The sequence below is a fragment of the Erpetoichthys calabaricus genome, chromosome 3, assembly GCF_900747795.2.
Source record: "Erpetoichthys calabaricus chromosome 3, fErpCal1.3, whole genome shotgun sequence".
Classification (NCBI taxonomy): domain Eukaryota; kingdom Metazoa; phylum Chordata; class Cladistia; order Polypteriformes; family Polypteridae; genus Erpetoichthys; species Erpetoichthys calabaricus.
Genome location: NC_041396.2, coordinates 262,276,767 through 262,297,447, shown reverse-complemented (window position 1 = coordinate 262,297,447; position 20,681 = coordinate 262,276,767). Strand labels below are relative to the sequence as shown.

Sequence of the window (20,681 nt, the reverse complement as noted above, 5' to 3'; positions counted from 1 at the left end):
ACACTAGGGGGCACTGTCATACTAACTGTCTCTACCCAGAATGATGCAAGGAGGGCAAGTACACCACAATGGAGTGTTTAATAGAAAACAACATACAAGGTAGAGACGAAGGAAGGCAGAAAACAATGCAACCAAAAACAACAATGTTGTGCTACAGCCAGAATTTATTCCCTAGCTTGTGCTTATTCTCCTTTTTATTGTTGTGTTTTTGAAGTTTGTTTAATGTTTTTATGTATTTTTTAATTAATATTTTTATTTTTTATTGTTTACCATTTATGCCTTGTATTTTTAGATGCGCTTCCAACATTGTATTTTGTGGTTGGAACCCCAGGAGGCGGGGCCACACTGACATCACTGCTGCTTGGACCTCCATCTGCCTTTACGCTGAGATGGGAGAGAGGATCCCAGCAATGGAGACTTGAAGTTGTTCAGTTGTGAGCATCCCACGCAAACATACCTACAGTGTCAACATGTGTTTATACTACAAGCAGTGTGGGATTGGGAGAACCCAACTAAAAATGGGGGTTGCTACAAGGGGTCCCTTAGCAAAGTTCCCCTGACATGCCAAAATGGGTTAATTGCTGGCAGTAAAATGCCTTGTTAGCCGAGTGATGGTTTGATAAGACTGGGACGATGCAATCACTACCCCTGTGGTTTCAAGTATTGTCACAGTGTAAGTAACACTGCAAATGTTGGTGAGTATTACATTTTTATTGATTGTAGATGTTATTATTTGCCTATTGTGTTTGAATAAATAGTTTAAAGTCACATTAGCATTTTGTTTTAATTATACATCACTTAATTTATTAAAAACCAAATAAACACTAATAAAAAGTTTAAAGGAAAGTGGCATGGTGACACAGTGGTAGAACTGCTACTATTGTAGTAAGGAGAATGTGGTAATATGTGCCGGGTCTTCCCTGAGTGGAGTATGCATGTTCTCCCTGTTTCTACATGGGTTTCCTCCTATACTCCAAAGACATGCAGGCTCTATGGGCTGGTGATGTTAAATTAGTCCTAGAGTGTGCGTCTGATCGTGTTCACCCTGTGATGGATTGGCTGGTGCCAATTCCAGGTGTTGTTCATGCCTATGCCTGTTGCTTCAACTCCAACTGCCACACAGCCCAATCCTGGAAAACTGAGTATAAGAAATGAATGGATGGACTAGCAAGGTATGGACGTTTGTCTGATTCATCACCAATTTCGGACTTCCTGTCTGTTTGCCACATTTGGCCAATGTTTTGAGGTCAGTGTTGTCTTGAAGTGCAAATCCTAATTGGCCATTGCTAGCTGCCAACACTCGATCTACACGGGCCCAATGTCAGTTTGTTTTCTGGGTTGCTTTCTTTTGACTTTTCCAGTTCTGAGTTTTCTTTCTGTCGTTGTACTTTGCTTATCTCGGATTTGATTGCCTTAGATTTCTTTTTTAGACAAAGGTTTTTTGCCTTTGTTTTGCCTTTTGCTATTTTCACATTTTTATTTAAATAATTTCTTGATTTATAGAGATCCTTTGGGACTTATCTTAATGAACCAGTGTTATGGTTTAGCCAGGGTTCCTCATCAGTATACATTTAAGTTTCTTTTTAAAATATTTTTCAATATTGCTCATTAGTTATAATTCTTTCTGTTAATATTGTTCTATTCATTTATTTTTCTGATTATGTATTTTCTGTTAATTTATTTATATGTTTTTATTGTTTAGCTTCTATGTGTGTAATTATGATCTATTATGGTCCTTGTGTTTTGTGGGTGGAGCCCCAAGAGACAGGTCCATGCTTACCTCACAGCTAAGGTACCGCCCCCCAGTCTATAAAGGTTGGCTGGAAAAGCGAGTGTCTTACAGTTTATGAAGGCCCTCAGCTGGAGTTTTTGTAAGTGTTGCTGTATTTATTTGGATTTCTAATTATTGTGATATTTCTGCTCTTGTTATTCAATTACTGTTTTCATATTGTGAGGTTTCTGAACTTATTTGGGACTCGGGACGACACGCCAAAGCACAATTGCCACATATGTTGAGGGCTGCATAGCATAGCACTGCATAGCATAGCGCCGCGGAAGCGACTATGAGCTGGTGGGTGATGCAAAGAACATTATAAATGCAGGGAACATTATAACTTGGCTACTTCTCGAACCTGCCTGTTTTCTGTGTCTGTGTATAGGAGTGTGGTAAATCCCGCTACAATAAATAACTGTGCTGTCCCTGTTTCAAGTAGAAAAAGCTGGTTTTGCTAAAGTACTGAGACTCAGCCTTGTGTTTTGGGGTGCAAGACAGGGACTCACGCATCACAGTATTGTGGATTGGACTTGGTTACCTTGGATTGCCTTTAATGCAAGTTATTTCTGCCGTGTTTGAGCATTTTTGTTATTCTTGCTATTTTTGTCTTTTATAAAGAATCTTTCTTTAGGATTACCTTACACCCAAAGTTTATTATGTTTTTTTCTTCCTGGATACGATATTTTTTGATATTCTTGATATACTGTATTTTGGGATATTTGTAATTATTTTGCCAGTTTTCTTTGTCTGGCATCCAGTATGTCAAAGTCTTCTAGCTTCCTAGGGTTAGGCTCCCCTGAGATGAACCCTGTTTTTGGGCAACCCACTTAGGATCCTAGCCTGTTTTCTGGGTATTTTTGAAGACCTCACCCATTCTGCAATTTAAAACATGTAAACATAAGAAATTTGACAAATGAGAAGTAACATTCAGTTCTTCAGGTTTGTTTGTTTAGTTAATAGCTAAGCTGTCCCAATATCTCATCCAAATACTTCTTAAAGGCAGTCAAGGTTTCTGCTTCACTTATGTCTCAGTAGCATATTGCAGAATCTCATAACTCTAAGCAACGAAGTGCTTCCTGGCTTCATTCCGAAATGCACTTCCCCTTAATTTCCACTGGTAACCTTGAGTATATGATTCACCCTTTTGTGGTATTAGAATTACAACATCCTGGAGTTTCATGGTTCCTCTTTCTTATGAGGTATATTTGCACATTTTGAACTTGTAAAACCAGCTCCCTCATTTTGGGGCCTGTGTAGGTTACAGTCTGTCTATGGTGTTGCGGGGGGGGGCTTACTGCCTCAGGCGAGTCCATTTCTAGACCGGCCTTTGAAAGTCCTGGCCTGCTTTGTGGAGCATTTTGGAGGTCACACACCCCTGTCACCATGTTTATGACCACAAGTCACAACAAACAAACTTTCTCTTGGCATTTTCTCCACCCAGCATTTGTGTCCCTGAGCCAACTCAATTCCACCGGCAAGGAGTATCCTTTAAATACTATTGCTGTACCTGCTTCCCAGAGCTCTTCCTGCTGCCCTAGAGATCTCCATACCCTAATCCCCAATGCAAGCTTCATCTATCAGGCATTTTCCAAGGCTACCATAATGCAAGGTTAAGGGCTGATACACTCTATTTATGAACCTCATGCTGTTCCCTAATGGTCTGAGGAAATTGTCATTTTTTGCTGATTGTCCCCCATGACCCTTCTCTTAGACCAGTTCTTACAGAGTAGTTACTTCTCAAACATTATTAAAAAAAATAAACATGTAAGATCATCCTCTGGCAAACCCATATGCACTGAGCCCCTCACCCTCTCCCTGTTGTCCATGGCTTTGGTGGACCCTGCCCGCCTTTGTGCTAGACGTTTCTTGCCCGCATTTCCCATATCCACTGATCCTGCCCCCTATTATGATCTGTTAGACTCTAGAAACAATTTGCAGCTGTTACAAATTTTTGTCTGAGGTGTTTCTTAATCACAGGAAATCTAGATTTCATTTCTTGTTCTTCTGGGAATTTGGTCTGAAACAATGTTTTATTTTATTAATGTAATGCTTTTGTAAATACTGCATCACCAGTTTGTAATCCCATTGCCTAGATGTGGAAACTGTTGGCTGGGATCTGGAATATTGCTCTCTGTGATTTAATATACAATATACAACAATGTTTAATCCCTGTGACTCAGCATCCAAGATCACGTGTAAAAACCTTTCTAAGATGTTATGTGGTTTGTATAGGAAATAAATATGACCATTTCTGTATGTTTGTCTAGCATTTTGCTTACAAGGATTGCTTTTCATATTATTATGTACAGGTCTGTAAGTTTTATTGTCAATTTAAAATTTGTATTTTTTATAATGGGTGGCATGGTGGCACAGTGTGAGCACTGTTGCCTCGCAGTAAGGAGATCAGGGTTCAAGTCTCGAGTCCTCCCTGCAAGGAGTTAGAATGTTCTGCCTATGACTGCGTGTGTTTCTACCTGGTGCTCCAGTTTCCTTCCACAGTCCAAAGGCTTGCAGGCTAGGCGAATTGGTGTTGATGTGTGTTTGCCTTGTGATGGACTGGGCCCTGTCCAAGGTTTGTTCCTGCCTTGTGCTCTGTGATAGCTAGGACAGGCTCCAGCAAACCCCCGTGACCCTGTTCAGGACTAAGCGGGTTAGAAAATGACTGACTGATTTTTCATATTATTATGTATCTTCATTTGTATTTGTAATTATTTAGTGTCTCCTTAACTGTTCTGATGTTACATGTGTTTTGTGGGTGGAGCCACAGGAGGTGGGGCCACCTTGACATCACTGTTACTGGATCCTCCCTGTCACCATCAAGGGATGGAGCGATCCAGAAGCGTATTACTGTGTTGTATTTGGAGTGTTGGAAGTATTGGTGTTCTTATGGATTTACTGGTTTATCTGATTTTCTGTTGTTGTTCTCTGACTTTACTTTTGGATTGTGTTACAGGTTTTAAAAACTTCAATCATATCACCTCTTAATCTCAGTTTGATTAAACTGAAAAGGTTCATCTCCTCAGTCTTACAGAATGGGTTTAACTTGTGTCATGGACTCCAGGCAGGGGCTGGTGTTTCAGCTGAAGTATTTCATGGCTCTTTACCCAGCCAGGAGGCCAGTATAATGGAAGGACAGGGGGAGACCACTTGCATGGAATATTTACTTCCAGCATACAATAGGTGGCAGTCTCCCTGGGTTTCGGGACCTGCATAGATACCCTCAAGGTAGCCTGGGAACTGCATTATCCTCTGATAGGGGTTGAAAGCTCAGGAATAAAACTATTTTATGATACGTGATTCGTTTTTTCTCCCTTCGTGGATCTTCAACTGCAAATATATATATATATATATATATATATATATATATATATATATATATATATATATATATATATATATATATATATATATATATATATATATATATATATATATATGGCCCTGGGAGGCAACTAAAGACCAGACTCATGTGTAAATATCTATTCTATGGGTGTCAAACTCAGAATCTGGAGGGCAGCAATGGTTGCTTTGTTTTGTTCCAGCCACTTTCTTAATTATCCACCAATTCCCATTGCTAATGGTAAAGATTCCATCCATCCATCCATTATCCACCCCGCTATATTCTAACTACAGGGTCACGGGGGTCTGCTGGAGACAATCCCAGCCAACACAGGGCACAAGGCAGGAAACAAACCCTGGGCAGGGTGCCAGCCCACCGCAGGGTGAAGATTCCATCTGTATTAATTATAAAGTGTTTTGGTTATTGCAATTCAGATGCCTTGTTTCCAACACAAAGCTATAATGAAATGCAAAGCAAGCCAAGAGCTGAGCAGCTAATTTGACTCCTATTTGCATTTCTGTGTCATCATACAATATCTATTTCAAAAAATATTTAAGAAGAAAACAGTGAAAACCTGGAAAATATTGATATGTGGAAAAATAAAAATTACCGGTAATAGTCTGCTGTGGCTAAAAGAGAGCACCAACATTTTTATTTACTACATATAATACTTTACATTTACTTACACATTTCATCTGACACTAATTCTAATTTTCCTTTGAAAAAATAAAGTTCTATCTATCTATCTATCTATCTATCTATCTATCTATCTATCTATCTATCTATCTATCTATCTATCTATCTGTCTGTCTGTCTGTCTGTCTGTCTGTCTGTCTGTCTGTCTGTCTGTCTGTCTCTCTGTCCCTCCATAATGATTCAATAGATTCCAGACTATCTGTCAATCCACCTAGATTGGACTCATCTGCAAACTTAACCAGCGTATACAGGGGGTCCTTGGGTTACAATGTCTCGACATACGACATTTCGAGTTTACAACTCTCACTCCCATAAAAACTTTTAAAAAATTGAGATTTGAGACGGAATAAAGGTAAGGATTTTTTTTACGCTCATTTCTTCTGTTACTACAGTACAGTGTACAGTACAGTATATTTATGTCCTTTTCCTTTTTCTGTGGCTTAGTTGTGTTTTTATGTTCTTGATTATGATTTTGCAAATGTGTTAGGAATAGGTAAGTGACTTAGGCTAGGGTGAGTTTCGACTTACACCAAAATTCGGGTTACATCACTGTTGTAGGAACAGAACTGTGTCGTAACCCGAGGACCCCCTGTAATATATTTATATATAATATATATATAGTATATTGTAGCGTCTCTTTCCAGGTGGAAGAAATAAACCACACAGGCAAGTGGTTGTAGCAGTCCAAAAACAAAGGTTTTATTGCTCTTTTACCTTAACTGAACAATGCAACTCCAAAAATCAAAATCAATGGTGCCCAGAAATAAAACCAAACAAAAACAACCACGTGTCAAACACCTCACCAACTCGAACCTTCAGTTCTCTTTATTTTTTTAAAGAGAAAAAATAACGGAACTTCCTTAACAATTTTTCCCACCCCCAGCATCCCAATGATTGCTTTATTTAAGAATGGCAGATGTGGCTTCTCTGTCCGCCCCTCTCCGCAGCACTCTAAGCAAACCCATTTGCATGCCTTTTAGAACACACTGTCTCTGTTTCTTTACCAGACTGTTACAATATATTTATATACAGTCATATGAAAAAGTTTGGGACTCACTCTTAATTCTTTGGATTTTAGTTTAACATTGGCTGAGCTTTCAAAGTAGCAACTTCCGTTTAATATATGACATGCCTTATGGAAACAGTTGTATTTCAGCAGTGACATTAAGTTTGTTGGATTAACAGAAAATATGCAATATGCATCATAACAAAATTAGACAGGTGCATAATAAATTTGGGCACACCAACAGAGATATTACATCAATACTTAGTTGAGCCTCCTTTTGCAAATCTAACAGCCTCTAGATGCCTCCTATAGCCTTTGATGAGTGGATTCTGGATGGAGGTATTTTTGACCATTCTTCCATACAAAATCTCTCCAGTTCAGTTAAATTTAATGGCTGCCGAGCATGGACAGCCTGCTTCAAATCATCCCATAGATTTTCAATGATATTCAAGTCAGGGGACTGTGACGGCCATTCCAGAACATTGTACTTCTCCCTCTGCATGAATGCCTTTGTTAATTTCGAACTGTGTTTTGGGTCATTGTCTTGTTGGAATGTCCAACCCCTGAGTAACTTCAACTTTGTGACTGATGCTTGAACATTATCAGTCACATGCCTAATATCGGTTTTAGCTAGAGTTGCGTTACTCATGCCTGTTGAAAGATGGCTGCATGAAGTCAAAAGACCAAACAGTTGAGCACTTTTCTTTAGCTTGGTTGACTCTGAAAGTTGTTTTTTGTTCTTCTAGTGTGCTGGTCATAAGGGACAATTCTCGAAATCTCCACACTCACTGATTTTCAGCCACTCATTAATTGTGTGTGCCACTGCTTTTGATTTTCTCGTTCAGTGAAATGATTCTGAGTGAAGCATTCCTACCTCTCTCTGTGACATGATATTAGGAGGAATGGTCTTGCTGTTCTGAATATGATCAGTGACCTGATTTCTTGCATAGTCCTGAATTGTCCTTTGCATTTTGAGACACAGGTCTGCTCATACGTGTAGTTAACACCAGAGTACCAGGAGTCAAAGGCTAACGGTTAATTGAGGTAAGTAAGAGCTGAGCTGTGAAAAGATTACTGCTTAATGGTTAACAAGCTTCGACAGCCAGGAAGTTGGCTATTTCTGATCCAGGAGACTGAAACAGGTCTTTTAAAAAATAAAGCTCAAATAACCGACTGACTGACTGACTTAAGTGACAAAGCAACGGAAGAAGCTAAGCACAGAAACAAAAAGGGAATAAAGTTATTAAATGATGTGTGATCTGCACATGTTTAAGCCACTAGTTTAAGTCTAAAGTGAGAAATTCCTAAATTGTTTAACAACACATGAACACTCAGGACACAAGAGATAACTGATGAGAATATTAAGGAAATGACAAAATATGATTATTTATCTTTACGCTCCAAATATGACACCTAGTTAAACATGAAACATACTGCTGACAAGGAGCATTGAAATCAATGGACTGATGAAAGCAATCAGGAGAAAATTAAAAGTTTTGAAAGGATGAAGATACACAACACAATAGTGGGGGCTAAAGACAAGTGCCATGGGGGCTCCTGAGTCCACCACCCTGCAAGTGAGGTCCAAATCAAGTGACGTGTGTGATACGTGTTAGCGATTAGTACAGTTCATTACTCAGAGCAGTACCATCCCCTGTTTAGTGTACAGTTCACAAGGGCCCATCTGGAAAAAGAGATGGTGGGGATTAGCAGCATAGTTTTCTGTTTTTATTTTCCTTGCATGATGTGAGCGTGGTTAGTGCTGTTAGACAATTCCAAAGGTCAAAGTGTGAACCAAAATAGCATTTGACTTGTGTAATGCTTTTTATTATCACTAGCTTACAGCCTGTCATATGATAGAGGGTCAAACAGCACGGAAAAAAGAGGAGACTTCATAAACATACCTAATTAAATATCCTCATACACAGTTTATCAAGCATAAAACACATCTGATCTTGTATTAAATGGCTCTCTTATGTGGCTTGATAGATTCAAATTGTCACATGATGTAACTTCAATATGAAACATGTTGGGGATAATCGCACAGCCCTTTACCAGACATTACACACTGGACTGTAGAGGATGATAGCTTTAGATGGCCGAGTTACAATGGGCATTGTTATTATTTCTTTGTTAAGTTTGCTTTGTTGTTGTTGTTTTGTTTTACTGGCTGCTTTGATGTAGTTAAACCTCCAAGGAATGCAGTAGCACCCCACCCCAGACAAGTTGAGCACTCTTGCTAGCAACAGCAATAAAGTAACATACTCCCTGCATCTCCAAATGCAAGTAATGGAGTCCACATTACCTCAGATTTTATCAGCCATCATTTCCTCGGTAGCAGTAAAATTGGCACCTATAGCCCCATTATAAGACTTTCCAAACTATTATAAAACCAGCCTGTCATAGTAAGATGTAAAGAAAATGATACATTCATGCCTCCTAGAGCTAACCAAAGGACTTCTTACTGTTCAAATGTAAATTATACTCTGGGTGCTGCACTGGGGGCAACCTTTTACTGGAGCTCTCTCCTAACTTTTGGTAAACTTTTTTTAAACAATTCTTAAATATTAATGTTAAGCTTAGATGTGATCTGGCATCTGGCTTGTCACTATAAATTTCTAAATGGATGTCAAATTGAAGATTTGTTTCTGTCATTGCAAACCCAAGTGTCGGCTCGTCTTAACTTCCTTTCGGATAAGGTACTGACTTGAGAGATGCTGCAGGGTGAGTTCATAGGACCTGAAGGCTACTTTTCATCTTTAACATTTGAGAATGTAAGAGACTCCGAGGAATGTAAAGTGGGGTATATTAAATAGTCCTGTACTCGCCTAGTGGCACTGCAATCATTACCACCTAAGGAACTCCCTTACACCTCATCCAAAGGTGGAATGGGCGAAGTGAATGGTTGTAAGAATAAAAGTAAGGTGGAAAGTTTTCAGATCTGGCCTGCCTCGATATAATGAGGAATGCTCAACCGCTTTAAAATAAGTTGGATGAACTGATATATCTCATGAAAAGTCACAGCGAGTTCAGATACTTTGACATTTTGGGTACTGTGGAGAACTGGTGTAGAATTCTTATTTCAGATGTCATTTTAATTCTGGAGGAATTTCCACTGATATAATTAGATGGAGGGGGACTGGACATCTATGTGAATGAGAAACAGTGAAAAAGTGAGCATTACACTGAAATGTGTAATCCAGACATCGAAATGCTGATTGAATTCATCCATGTTGCTGCCTAGGGAGATACATTCCATCATCATGAAAATGTTTATTAACTCAGCAACAGAAATGCTCCATGCTTTACCAACATCATGGTGAATAAATCATTCTGAGCCTAGGATGTTGGTGAGTAATTAACTCTAATAACTTGATATGGACCAAATAAGGATACCAAAAAACTTAAAAATGCATTAAAAATTTCAGTTTTCAAAACCTAATATATATTTTAGCAATGTCTAAATCGTGGCAGATGCTTGGTCTTTTTTGACTATTTTTTGACTCATTTCAGCAAGTTTGTTCCCTAGTTAGACAAGTAATTTATGGGTTGACTGGCTTTCAACTACAGTCTGGTGTGCATTATTACTCATCTCTGCCAGAAAACATCTATTTTAGGGTCATGGCACGTGACAACAGCAGTAGACTTATAGTGCCCCATATTAGAAGACTTCAAGTGCTGCAGCAGACAGATTCCCAGCCCCTCATATCATGCTTTGTGTTGTCCATATTGTGACCAGATAGCAGTGGGCTTTCTCTGAACCTGGGGGCAATGCAATACTCTTGGTTTGTGAAAGATAGATGGGGATCATTTGAAACAAAAAGAACAGATCAGAAACTGTGTAATCTCCTCTCCTAAACAAATGAGGAGGAGCAGGAGTTTTGGGAATATGCACTGATTGCAGCGTGTTGCCGCACCCACCACACAACAAACCACCTCAGGATCCCAGATTGATCCCAATACTGATGCTCTGTGCAAGAGAGGACAGAGCCGACTACACTTCCTTAAAAGGCTGGTGTCTTTCAACATCTGCAATAAGATGCTGCAGATGTTCTATCAGACGGTTGTGGCAAGCGACCTCTTCTACACGGTGGTGTGCTGGGGAGGCAGCATAAAGAAGAAGGACGCCTCACGCCTGGACAAACTGGTGAGGAAGGCAAGCTCTATTGTAGGCATGGAGCTGGACAGTTTGACATCTGTGGCAGAGCGACGGGCGCTGAGTAGGCTCCTGTCAATAATGGAGAATCCACTGCATCCACTAACCATTGTCATCTCCAGACAGAGGAGCAGCTTCAGCGACAGACTGCTGTCACTGTCCTGCTCCACTGACAGACTGAGGAGATTGTTCCTCCCCCACACTATGCGACTCTTCAATTCCACTCGGGGGGGGGATTAAACATTAACATTATATAAAGTTATTGTCTGTTATACCTGCATTTTTTATCACTCTTTAATTTAATATTGTTTTTTATCAATATGCTGCTGCTGGAGTATGTGAATTTCCCCTTGGGATTAATAAAGTATCTATCTATCTATCTATCTATCTATCTATCTATCTATCTATCTATCTATCTATCTATCTATCTATCTATCTATCTATCTATCTATCTATCTATCTATCTATCTATCTATCTATCTATCTATCTATCTATCTATCTATCTATCTATCTGTCAGATTGGGACCTGAGCGGCAGCTGTGCAACACCTCAACAAGTTCAAATATAATGGAACACTGTGATGTTTTTTACAGTGGCTGGACTGCCAATCCTGCCACCAAACCCCATGTTTTCCCTGCAAGTTGGAGGATCTGCTTGCAGGGCTGGACACAGGTTAATGTCATACAAGGGACGAAGCAACTGCAAGTTAAGGGCCTTGCTCAAGGGCCCAAAGGCGTAGAGTCAATTCTGGTGTTTACGACGCAGATCTGCCAGGACAGATTCCTTGCCTCAGAGCCACCACTCCACCCAGTTAAACACATGCATTATAGAAAATCTGGGTTATAGCCAAAGCTCTTTTTGTACTACTATTGCCATACTAAACTATTTGAACTATTATATAAATTATGCAACCACAAAAATGAAGCAAGCTTTTTTATCTTCTTTTTTCGTTAGCATGAGCAGAAGTAAAACAGAAGAGCAATATCTAAATGAGCACCAGAAGCCAATGCTTTTTAATCTTTTTATAAACAGCAGCAGTGAATTCCCCCAACTCATGGGTTTTTGTTAACGGTTGTCACCACATCCCAAATTTAATTTGCTACCCAGGTGGAGAGGCCACTACATGTTACTGAAACTTCTAAGTCCAGATCACCAGAGAAAATTTTTATTTGCACATATGAGCAATGTATAACTAATAAGGCATGTCTAAATACATAGAATACTGTAGATAGATAGATAGATAGATAGATAGATAGATAGATAGATAGATAGATAGATAGATAGATAGATAGATAGATAGATAGATAGATAGATAGATAGTTTATTAATATTAATAGGATACTTTATTAATCCCAAGGGGAAATTCACAAATAAATAGCACACTGTTGACAATTGTACTAAGTCTAACAGGAGTGACCAAAAAGAAGCACAGGTAAAGGACAAAAGATGCCCAAGACATTGCATGCATGTTTGCTTCACTTTCGGCACTGAAATCACCAACCTGGATGAAGACCAGTGACCTTCAGCTGGCTCCACATACTTCCCATAAGCCACCTCCTCCCAGGGAGTCTTTAAAGTGGATCATCTATGCAGTTCTGAGGCATCTGTTACAACTCTTTGAAAAAAGACCCCAGTCCTTGTCTTGTGGGCTCAAAAACAACAACAGATGTATCCTCACACACACCTTAAGTCTTTCTTCAAGAATTAAAATGGACTTTTCCACCTAGGATCCCAAACATTTTCAGTTCTCTTTTGTGTTTTTCTTTACAACTTGCCATTTTCAAACCTGAATAATCCAATTTAGGATGTCAGATAACCAGTGCTTATCCCAGCAGTACTTGGTGCATCCCCAGGAAACAGCCCTCAACAGAGCTGCAGTCCTTTGTGGGGCCTTTTCATGCACATGTCCGATTAACTTAATTTGCAGGTGATTGGAAAACCAGACTTTAATGAACTGGCTCAGAAAACTCAGAAAGAGCCTGAATCTTAAAAATAGGCCTCAAACTTTAAAATCAGCCTGACCCTGAAACTCAAAACTAGAGCAAAGATGAACTATAAAAAATAAAAAAAAGATAAAAAAATCTTTTAATATAACAATTGTGAGGTTGCTGAACTTGCAAGAGAAGGCATAGATGGACTGCCATCATAGATTGGGTGAATGGTACATTTTACCCAGCTGGAAAGTCATAATGAATAGACAACCTGGATGGATGGGTATGGGTCGTTCCCTTTTCCATCAGGGTGGCCATTATAGTAGAAGGAAGGTTGCCTCCCAGGGCCATGTGTCCCCTCAGTAGGCTTGGTGGCAGCATCCCTCTGGTAAGCCTCCCATTTGGTAACCTGCAGGGCTGTGTGGGAGTTATTGTAGGCAGGGGGCTACAAGACCCTGAAGTTCTGCCTGACCCGGAACTGCTTCCAGGTCACCATGCTGATGTGCTGTAAGTACTCCTGGGTCCAGGTTAAAAAAAGAGCCCTAGGCCTCACCCAGATGATCAGAGACAGAAGCAAAGGAGAGTGACACTCACCTGCTATACATCACCCAAAGCCACCCTCATGATGCCAATGGCTACAAAAACAAAATACCCCCCCTCCCACCCCAAGAAAAATGTTTACCACCATAGGCAACCACTTAGCTTGCTGACATGGTAGAACTGGCCAATATGCATAGCTTAAGTAGATAAGTCACATCATACAGGCATAACCAATCTAAAAACAAGCCTCATTGCACCTTGCACTTCTGGTCATCAGGTAGATCATCCACTTTTTATGAGATATACTCATTTAAATGTTGTAACCCAGCCACAGGGGATGCACAAACCAGTGTGTTTCTTCATGCCAATCCCAAGCCTGGATAAATGGAGAGGGTTACGTCAGGAAGGGCATTCGGTGTAAAATTTTGCCAAATCAATATGCGGACAACAATACAGATTTCTATACCGGATCGGTCGAGCCCCGGGTTAACAACAACCGCCACCAGTACTGTTAGCCAACAGGGTGCTGGCAGAAATTGGGCTACTGTTGGCCGAAGAAGGAGAAGAAGAGGGGAGAGACATGTCCGGAGGCAGGAGAAGAGGAGATGGATGTGGTGAGAGAGGACATACAGGTGATGGGTGTAACAGAACAAGATGCAGAGGACAGAAAGATATGGAAGAAGATGATCCGCTGTGGCAACCCAACTAACGGGAGCAGCCGAAAGAAGAAGAAGAAGACTCACTTAAATGTTGCATGTACAATGCTAACACTGCTCTTTCATGATGAGAATCGATTAATATAATTAAATGCCAATTCACCACTCTACTACAAACCAATTACTTAGCTGTATGGGCACAGAAACATTGGGAGAAAGTGCAAAATTCTCATTGGCAACAACTGGGCTTGGTGTATAAACCCAAGATGCTGGGTCCATGAGATGTTGTGGCTACTCACTATACGACCTTAGAATATGTATTAAATATTCATTAAAAATATTAATTATATTTTAAAAAATGAATTAAAAAACATTTATCTGATCTATAGTTACATGATGAAGTTATTTTCTTTAAGATAAATATAAAACCACATCTACGATATCATATCTACCACATCTATCTGTTTAATTAACTGCATTAATATTTATTTCACAGCTATTGTATTCCATTACCAAACTAGAGGTTTATGAAAATCTTCAACAAGAACACTTTGCACAAATATTAGAAAGTTTTTCATCATACAAAGAACCTTGGACACATCAAATAGGTTACACAGTCATATAGTAGATAGTAGGACTTTAAGGACCTTCAAATTTCATCTCAACATTATTTGAAAGAACTTAAGTGAATATGAATGGAAAACTTGATGGGCTGAATATCCTGTTCTTGACAAAATGTTTCTAATGTTTTTAATGGTGTGACCACCAGGGGGTGCCACTAAGCCACCAAACCCCAAATACACCCATACCAAGACATTCCTGGGTGCAAAATAAACATTTTTTTACTTTACAAATACCTTTTTACTGTCCAAACCACAATATGTAATTCACAATACACTTTTTCCTCCTCCAGTTGAGGTTTCCCTTCTGCCTTCTGACTCTGACACAACAGGAAGAGGTTGGACGGCTTCCTATTATGTTGGACCCAGGAGTATTTCCAGTGCCAGGGCACAGCTCGATGGAATTTCCAGGTGAAGCGGAAGCCCCCTGAAACAGGGATTCTTTCTCCCTGCAGCGCCCTCTGGAAGCACCCAAGGACCCCAACAGGGTAGTCCTTCAGAACTACAAATCCCATGGATCTCTGCAGGTGTCCAGACTAGGTCCACACTAGCAGAGAACCGCCATCGATGGAACTGGGGGAGGAACTACTTTTGATAAACAACCTCCAATAATCCATCAACTAATCTTTAATCACTAATCTTGACTGGGATAATAATCCAGCCCCACTCCAGCCGGGTTATCCCTCTTTTCATGCTGTCTTTCCGTTATGGCTTCCTGGCCAGGCAAGAATCCACTATAGTACTTACACAGATTTATAATATACAGGATAACCTAAATTTCCCATTCTTTGATTAATTGACCTTCATGTTTCATCTTATTTGAGTAATTTAAAACTAGGTGAAGGCTCCCACTTTTTAACCTACTTGGAATTAACCCAAAGCATCTCTTGGGCTTGGAATTTTATGTAAAAATGGTTACAGCCGAGCATCTCTCAGGTTAAGCTACTATAATCTGTTGAAAAGTGCTGCCATTTAGTGGAAAAAAATAACATGATCCAAAGAAAATCGTGTTTTGTAACTCTAATGTAACTCATCAATATTTATGAGTGGGGTGGAGCCTTCAACTAAAACACACAAAAGCACATAAACAAAAAGCTGCAAAGCCAATTTTAGAACAAATGGAAACTAAACCATTAGCTGAATCTAGTGATAGTAACGACACTGTGAAATGATGTAAAATTTACATTTTGGTATTTACATGTTTCCGTTACACATAATAAAATTTTTTCTTGCTGAAACAAATTAAATGCCTTTGGCTTATTGCTCCAGGGCTAGACATAACCCTAATGAATATTCCTGTATTACAAATACTCTCTGAGATTTTTTCAGGTAAGAAGAACAGAATGTCCGAGATAAGGAAGTTATACTCGATAATCATGGCGCCAGAGATTCAGTAGCCAGCCGAAGTGCCCTTAAACTGTAAACCATGAGGCTTCATTCAACGGCCACCATTGACTCGCTTGGTGTCCATCAGTCTATTGATGGAATTTGTTTTCCTTAAATAAAAAGTGCAGTCAAAATTATTATTCAGTTGACAAAAAAAAATACAAACCCCTAACTTGTGAAGCAAACGTTTAAGGAGCTAATGTGCACAGCCATTGGCTCAGTTTGTTTCTGTCATTTTTAATACTTATGTATCATTTCAGAATATTAGCTAAATAAATGCTAATAAAGGTAGCATAAAACAAGTGAGTGAATCCCCAGAGCTTGACTTATTAAAAAGTCATGTCACCCTGCACATGCTAAGAGAGTTTAATGTAGCAGAGAACTTTTTTTCTTTTTTATTGCTGCACAAGAGCTGAATCTGAAGGATTTTAGAGTGAGAATAAAAAATAATTCAACAGAATTTGAGCTGAATATTACCAGACATGTAGTGGGGATGGAGATCGACGTTTACTGAGCCAGCGTAGCCCAGAGGGGCATCTCACCTGCAGCTTTGAGGTTTCCATGGTAACTCCTAGGCATCTGCTTATTGGCTTCCTTTGCCACAATTGATTTGCATGCCTTCCTCACTACCTGTAGCAAAATGTTGCTTTGCTGTGGTTAGTCTGAGCCTGCTGCCATGCTGTCTGTTCGACTTGATTTTCATGAACTATTTATTTTACTCCCATTACTACTCTGCTTGTTAATAGTGAGAGGAGGGATGATCAGACTGCACCATTAAACAAATAGGTCTCTCTGAAACCCCCGTCTTCACCCTTTTGGTTTTTTTTTCTTTTCTGACTGGTACACTACTGTAGTAAGTGATGTTTCTTACCAAATTCACTGGAGCAGAAGTTGCTTTCAATTGTTCCACTCTTCTTACACTGGACCGGGCACAGAGGGTTGGCTTTACCATCTGCAGAGCAAAGAAATAAAAGTTCTTTACAGCTACTGAATAGTGGGTAACCATGCCAGTATACCATTTCAGTTCTCACTGTGATTGCTTCTGTGTTAACTTTGCACCTCTTTGTCTACAGCAACACATGGCATCATTCACCTGACTGATCAGGAAATATCAAAATGAGGATAAAAGCTTAATAGTAAGTAAAGAAAGGCAGGCAGTGAGGAATGAAGTATGAATAACAATTTAAAAAGTGCTCTTGGGTACTGAAGATGCAATAACACTAAATTAAGACGCGAAGGCAGTGAGGAAGAATTTGTTAAAGCAAACTGGGTTGTAAAAATTAGTAATAACAGTTTAGGAAGTGAAACAGGAGGTCCAAGTAACAATTTAGGAAGGATGTGAAGTGATACAGGAGGTACCATATAGGCAAGGATTTTGGAATGGTCAGAACTCTAGCAAATCAGGACAGCAAGGATTTTGTTTCCTGAAAACTTTTGGATGTATTTTATGGATTTTGGCCTGCTGATCACACAAATGCCATTTAAATGTTCCTGTTTTATTGCAATCGTCTATTTTTGTGATGAGTTTACATATACAGTACAACAACTACAGCTGTAACATCTGTGGTGATCTAAAAGTAGTGGCATTGCTACTTGGAATGCAGCTCAGATATTCCATAAACTTGCTGCTCCATAAGTATTTGGAACTATGGCAGAAAAGTGTGGCACATAAACCACTTGTTGACCCAGCAAAGATATTTATGCCTCCTCTTCATATACAACTTAGGCCTGTTAAAAATTTCATAAAAGCGATGAACAAGGAAGGTGAAGTATTTTGATATTTGAGACAGATGTACCATTAGTAACTGATGCCAAGATTAAGGAAAGCATTTTTGTTTGTCCACAAATCAGAAACATCATCAATGACAAGCGATTCAAAGATCTTCTAGTGGGACCAGAGGGAACTGCATAGAAGGAATTCAAGGATGTTGTTGTGAATTTTCTTGGCAACTTCAGAGCACCAAACTGTGTCCAGCTGGGTGACAACATGCTTCTGTCATACAAAACCATACTCAACATGCAACTAAAGATTCATTTTCTGCATTCACACTCAGAGTTCTTTCCTGCTAATCCTATTAGTGATGAACCTAAAGAAAGGTTTCACCAGGACATTGCAATGATAGGAAAGCTGTATCAGAGCAAGTGGAATCCATCACTGCTGTTGGACATTGAAACGAGAAGCATCAGATGCGGAGTTCAAATGAAAATCAGCAACAAAACATTTTAGATCATTTGAACTAATGCAATGTGCCGCCATCATTAAGAGATTAAACACACTAAATGCAAGAAAAATTAATTTCACGTTTCTCCTAATTTCTTTGTGATGCAGTCTATCAGAATTCATCTTTATGTTCAGCTTGAAGCTGTTTAAATAGTCACCAACAATATTTCAGGAAGCAAATCTTTTGAAAAATCGTGTTGTTTATACTAGCAGTAGTATGTTAACAGTCCAAGAAGTGGGTGTATAATAACTGATCACCCTCTGGCCAAGATTCAAAAGATATAAATCCTAATTTAGAAAGTGCTGGTAGTGACAGAAGAATTTCAAATAATTCCAGGAAATAAGCCTTCACTAAAGTTTGAATACCAATAATGTATGAGGAGACAAAGTGTGACCAAATACCATGGCATGTTTTGGTATACCAAGAAATTGCTAATAAAACAGCAAATTGGCTCATCATTCACCCCAATCTGAAAAAACACAAATGCTTAATATATGGTTATCATCTGGTCATGCCCAAGTTCTTTTCAGACCATTCAAAGGCTAACTAGTTAGTGCAGAACTCCAGTCAGACACAATGAGACAACACATCTTGCCACCCAACCTTCCTTAATCTTCTTCATGTTGAAAATCTGGTCACCTCAAACATTCCAGCAGGATGCATTTTACAATAGGCAGTAGAGAAAATGCTAGAAATGATCAGTAATAGAGGAAGTGCTAATAACACATCCTACATCAATGTCCGTAATGTCCAAGGCAGCCATGAATATAAAAGGAGTGATCAAGAAGATTTGTGCCTCATCTATTTAAAGAAACACAAGTTTGTATTTCCTGTGAATGCTAATACACTTTTTGAATAGCCTTCATCAAGCTTTTCTATGCTGCTCAAATAAGTTGTTTTTTCTTCTTTGACTGTGAAACCACTTTTCTGTAGCTGACTTGACATCTTCCTGATTGGCACAGCAAGTCCCATGCAGAGGAACAAGTGATAGTCAAGCAGGTTCAGACCTGGAGAAACATGTCACTATGGACTCTCTTCCATAGTGTCCTTCGAACTGAAGAAGCTTCTTTGAGGAGGACAGCTGTAAACATCAAAACAAATCCAAGTAACACTGACCAGTTACGTGTCCATTTTCAGGTATGTCATCAATAAGGACTACACCCTAAACATCATTGTTATAATCTGCTTTCATTTTGATTTTGTTTTTCTTGTTTCTTGGTAAATTCTGGACTACTCTGGCTTCTACACTGGCTTTTGACAATACAAATCAAATTCTTTATTTTTATAGATAACATTATTTTAAAGATGTTAAAGTATTTTTGCATCTTCCTGTGATGCCATCTTGGAATTAATTAGCAGCACCCCTTTGGGTTTCATTTTGTTGGCATTTGCTACTGCATTGTCATTTAGAACGACCAGCGATGTAAGATACCACTGGTCAGATGGTATGTACAGTAATGGCAATGATCCCACTCATGTAACCAAGTGTATTGGTGTGAACGCACACCACAAAATGTCTCAGTTTGAAGATTTGCACTGTGTTGGGTCAGAGCGGTCCTCCTTGCAGCATGAGCTAACAGGAGAATGCCTTTAGTCAACTGTGTAGCGGCTACTTCTGAACATTATGAGTGGAAAACGTCCTGGTGACATCAGCTGAACACTCTCTCTCTGTCAGCTCCCACTTCTTCTGCACAAAGCCACCACTACACTCTAACTGTTCATAGTGCAAATCCCACCCTTGTCGCCAACTGTATTGCTGTTGACTCACACCACAACATTTTATTCTCTGTGAAGCCGAGACTATGAGTTCTCTTATTATTTCACACTAGCAGGACACCACAGTGCAAATCTTCAATCTGAGATGCTTTGTGGTGTCAGCAAGGTCAGCATCAGACACTCCTAGACTGTCTGAAATCAAGGATACAAAAAATCCCAGTTTGTGATGTGCGAAGCTTTGATTATTAGAATCTCAAGTTCTTGTTGATGGTTCTGAGGCGAGAAAATGCAAAAATAAATTAGAAAAGCAAGAACAAATCAGAAAACACACAAACGAATTGAATGCGCAAAAGAAAGTTGAATACACAACAACAAATCACAATACATAAAACACCTTGTTTTTGCTCGTTCAATTAGTTTTTGTGTTTTCTGATTTGGTTTTGCTTTTCCATTTTATTTTTGTGCATTCAGTTTGTTTTTGCAGTTTCTGGTTTTTTTTTGTGTTTTCTCATTTGCTTTTGCATATTCAATTTGTTTTTGCACATTCAATTTGTTTTTGCGTTTCTAATTTGTTTTTGCACATTCTGATTTGCTATTGTGCATTCAATTTGTTTTTGCATTTTGCGATTTGTTTTTG

The 20,681-nt window shown here is 39.2% G+C and overlaps 1 protein-coding gene across 1 annotated transcript in view; it reads right to left on the bottom strand.

The window, feature by feature from the left end:
* The window catches only part of pcolcea (procollagen C-endopeptidase enhancer a), a 115,233-nt gene that overhangs the window by 11,909 nt on the left and 82,643 nt on the right, over positions 1-20,681 (bottom strand). The window contains exon 7 of the mRNA XM_028799033.2: positions 16,978-17,058. Coding sequence (XP_028654866.2) covers positions 16,978-17,058 — 81 coding nt within the window. The remainder of the gene's footprint in view (positions 1-16,977; positions 17,059-20,681) is intronic.